The sequence below is a fragment of the Morone saxatilis genome, unplaced genomic scaffold (assembly GCF_004916995.1).
Source record: "Morone saxatilis isolate NCDOM2014 unplaced genomic scaffold, NCSU_SB_2.0 Contig2, whole genome shotgun sequence".
Classification (NCBI taxonomy): domain Eukaryota; kingdom Metazoa; phylum Chordata; class Actinopteri; family Moronidae; genus Morone; species Morone saxatilis.
This window is the reverse complement of record NW_023339762.1, coordinates 13,899,263-13,902,772: the sequence shown is the minus strand read 5'-3', so window position 1 is coordinate 13,902,772 and position 3,510 is coordinate 13,899,263. Positions and strand designations below refer to the sequence as shown.

The 3,510-nt window shown below is 42.6% G+C and overlaps 1 protein-coding gene across 4 annotated transcripts in view; it reads left to right on the top strand.

The window, feature by feature from the left end:
- The first annotated feature begins 453 nt into the window (after positions 1 to 453).
- LOC118330559 (cingulin-like protein 1) overlaps positions 454 to 3,510 on the top strand; it is a 12,516-nt gene continuing 9,459 nt past the window's right edge. The window contains exons 1-4 of one of the 4 annotated variants that reach the window (XM_035665143.1): positions 549 to 573; positions 1,831 to 1,911; positions 2,244 to 3,227; positions 3,301 to 3,395. In XM_035665143.1, coding sequence (XP_035521036.1) covers positions 2,271 to 3,227; positions 3,301 to 3,395 — 1,052 coding nt within the window. In that variant the 5' untranslated portion in view covers positions 549 to 573; positions 1,831 to 1,911; positions 2,244 to 2,270. Of the gene's footprint in view, positions 574 to 1,830; positions 1,912 to 2,243; positions 3,228 to 3,300; positions 3,396 to 3,510 lie in introns of those variants that run through there. The other 3 variants (XM_035665144.1, XM_035665142.1, XM_035665141.1) reach the window with 3 other exon arrangements.

Genomic DNA, 3,510 nt, shown 5'->3' with positions numbered 1-3,510 from the left:
TGTGACTTTTTAAGTGTCTTTGCGTTTTAATATTGAATAATTTTACCTCTCTGAGCCTCTAGCAGTGATTTACAGTAAACCACGTGTGAAGTTTAGAGGCAAGGCAAATTTATTTATAAAGCACATTTCATACCCAAGGCAACCCAAAGTGCTTTACAGAGCTGAGGGGAAATGTCTGTTTGGTAGCTAGTTACTGCTAACAATAGTATTGTTCATTAAAGACACTTTTCCAGGTGTCCTTAAACTTTTATAGGAACTTTTAACCTCCTTTATCCCTCCAGCAGTCTTTGTTAGTCATAGTTCCCACAACACACAGTTCAGGACTTCATCATCAGAATATTACAGCGTGATAAATTGTCCTATTGTTCTCTTCATTATTAGTTTTACCATAAATTAATATATATTTGATTATACGAGGCCCTGAAGCAGCAGCAGTCATATGGTTTGAATATCTGACACGGAGGAGGCAGTGAACGCCTCTCCGAGCGGGACTGAGTGATCGCGTCCGGGCGGAGGTAGGACAGAGGAGGAGGAGGAAGACTCTGTTCAACACTCAGACAGGACACACAGCGGGTAAGTTTCAGCTCAGACCGATGTCTTTATAAACGATGTTTTCTTAAAATAAGAAATATTGCTTCTATAGCGACTTGTATTTTACTCATGCAGTCAAAGAGTGCAGCCTGTCTGCGGTGCTCTGTGGTGACTTCAGGGATCTTAATGTACTTTTTCTCCCCCACCTTCACTTTATCCGTTAGTTTGTCCTTCTTATAATACTTTAATGGGTCTTTATGTGCCTTCTTTTAATGTGCTTGTCTGTTTTTTATAATTATAACCTATTTGTTAAAAGTTGAACTGTGTGAGCTGTGAGTCCATCAAGTAAAACCGGATAAACGCAGATCCGCAGCCAAATTAATTTTCATATCCTTCTTGTAGGTTGTGTATGTGTGTGTGGGATTCACTGATGTACTGAAACAGTGAAACATGAATTTGACACGTTAAGACTGACGACTAAGATAAAAAGTGAGGAGCCAAAATAAAACATAAAAACTTTAGACAAATAGCTTATTTTACCACTTTCTAACATAGTACACTTATAAAGTGTTTATAAGCTGCACTGGTGTTATTAATGGTTAATACCTTAGATTTCACAGAGTATCATTTAGGTTGCCAGGTTGTGAAAAATGCTCCTCCAGTAAATGACATGTACTGTATTTTTAGCTAACTCCTTCAATTTGACCAACTATTTTTTGATAAGTCGCCAATGTTAATAACTTAATGTCATTAAAGTTTGTAATCCACATTATTATACTACTATTATTACTATTACTATATTTATACTATTAGTGTGGCTAAATGGATGTTGGTGGTCAAACAGTCCATTTGAGGGGACTTCCTCATGAATTTAAGAGTTTGCTACAAAGATAAAGTCATGCTGGAGGAAGATTTTCCACAACCTGGCAACCCAAAAGTTATTCTCATTAATGACTTACAATGGCTGATCCATAAAGTATTAGTAAATGGTTTATTAATGGTTAACAATGGTTCTGATTATTTATTAAAATTAATACTATAATCCTTATCTGTATTTATTTATATTTTAAAAAGTACTTTATTTTTATCTGATTTTTATGCACCAATGCACCAAGGCAAATTCCTTGTATGTGTAAAAACGTACTTATGATTGATTGATCATTGATAATGATTCTGATTCTGATTTAATTATAAATGAGCCGCAATCTTATCAGTTAAAGTGACCGCACTTAGGATGGTGCTCTGAAGAAGATACCGTTTTGTCTGCTGCACAACACCTCTTGTGTTCTTGTGTTTCAGCCTCACAGTAACACATTTGTTGACAAACGTTTTCCTCAAGTGTTACACCATGAAGTGGGTGACGACACCTCGGAGACCTCGGTCAGTTGTAGTCGTCATGCAGTTGGCTCAGCTTTGGCTGTACAATAGTACACTGTCATGAGCACACAGAAGGAGCTGTTTTCATTGCACAGCAATATCAGGCTCTTCTCAGTGTCCAATTATTCTGTCTTTTACGTCGACTGAGCGCAGCTGTATGAGGAGCTGCCTGGATGTCTGTCATTGTGTCCCAGTGTGTGCTCTGACCTTGCTCCAATGTTGTGTAAACACGAACCTCAGCCTGACCAACCTGATGCATCAGTCTTCAATTCCCATGCAGGATTTAACCTCCTTCAGTGTCATTTTTAACATACCGGTTTGTTTTTCCCCACCAGTTCACCTGTTAACCCTGCAGAGTCGCAATGGAGTCTCACAGACTGAGCTCCATGCAGCAACACAGTCCCAGAGGCAGCCGGGAGAGCTTGTTTGGAGTCAGGGTGCAGGTCCAAGGGATTAAAGGTCAACCGTACGTGGTTCTGAACAGTTCAGGCCAGGAGAGCCACCAGGACATCTCTGTCATCACTCACCAGGCGGGGTACAATCCAGGCATGGTCACGAGGTCTGCAGATGAAAGACACTCTCCGTCTGAGTCACAAAGGACTGCAACCTCCTCCGGGTTTCATTATCAGAAACACCCGGAGATTCTGAGACCTTACGACCCTGAAAGTAATAACCTGAACCTGGTCATTCCTTCAGCAGCTTCAGTCGCTCGACCTGGTCAGCTGAACGCCGGCCTACTTCCTGAGACAACCCAGACTGCTAATGTGAGCAAACCCAGGATCCCTCTGCCTGCTGAGGGCCCAGAGGGAGAACAGAGTGAGGTGGCCCAAAACAAGGCATCTCCTTTAAGTCGACAGCTCCCTGCAAGGTCCCCAAACTCAGTGGAGACAGACTCTATCTTATCTGTAGGGAAGCTAATAAGCCAGTTTAACAGCAGCCAGCGGAGGGGAAGGGGAGGCCCGAGGAACAGGTTGGACCCAGAGCAGTGTCGGAGGTCACGCAGCGTAGACAGTGGTCGAACTTCAGACTCCTCGTCCTCATCGTCTTCCTCCAGCAGAGCCTCATCTCTGAAGGGCATCAGGGGCAAGACTCCAGGTGGGATATATCCTCCCGGGTCAGCTAGGGCTCGACTCCTCAGCGGAGAGGCCTCTTTGGCAGGCAGGAGGGAGGAGAACAAGCCCAGCACACCGCTGAAAGCACAGAATGGAAAAGAGACGACATCTCCACAGACTCCAAAAGTAGGCCTACTTCAGAGAGCAGAGAAACGCTCCAGATCATGCAGTGACCAGACTGATGACTCTGATGAGAGAGATACACAGGTAAAAGGATTTACGCTAGGGAACAGTTGTAATTTAAAAGGATGTATTTATTTGCTGTATATTTCCTAACCAGGTAACTCCTGATCTTCTGAAAGGACAGCAGGAACTCTCAGTAGATCCACCTGAAGACGCAGCAAAACAAATACTCTTCACTTACCTCAAGGATGGGTAAGTGCCCCTCAGCACCAAGTGCTTTGGAAATATTAATTTGTTTTTTTTTGCAGAGAGTTAGATGAGAAGATTGACATCAGTCTCATGTCTGTACCTAGAATATAAAGGTACA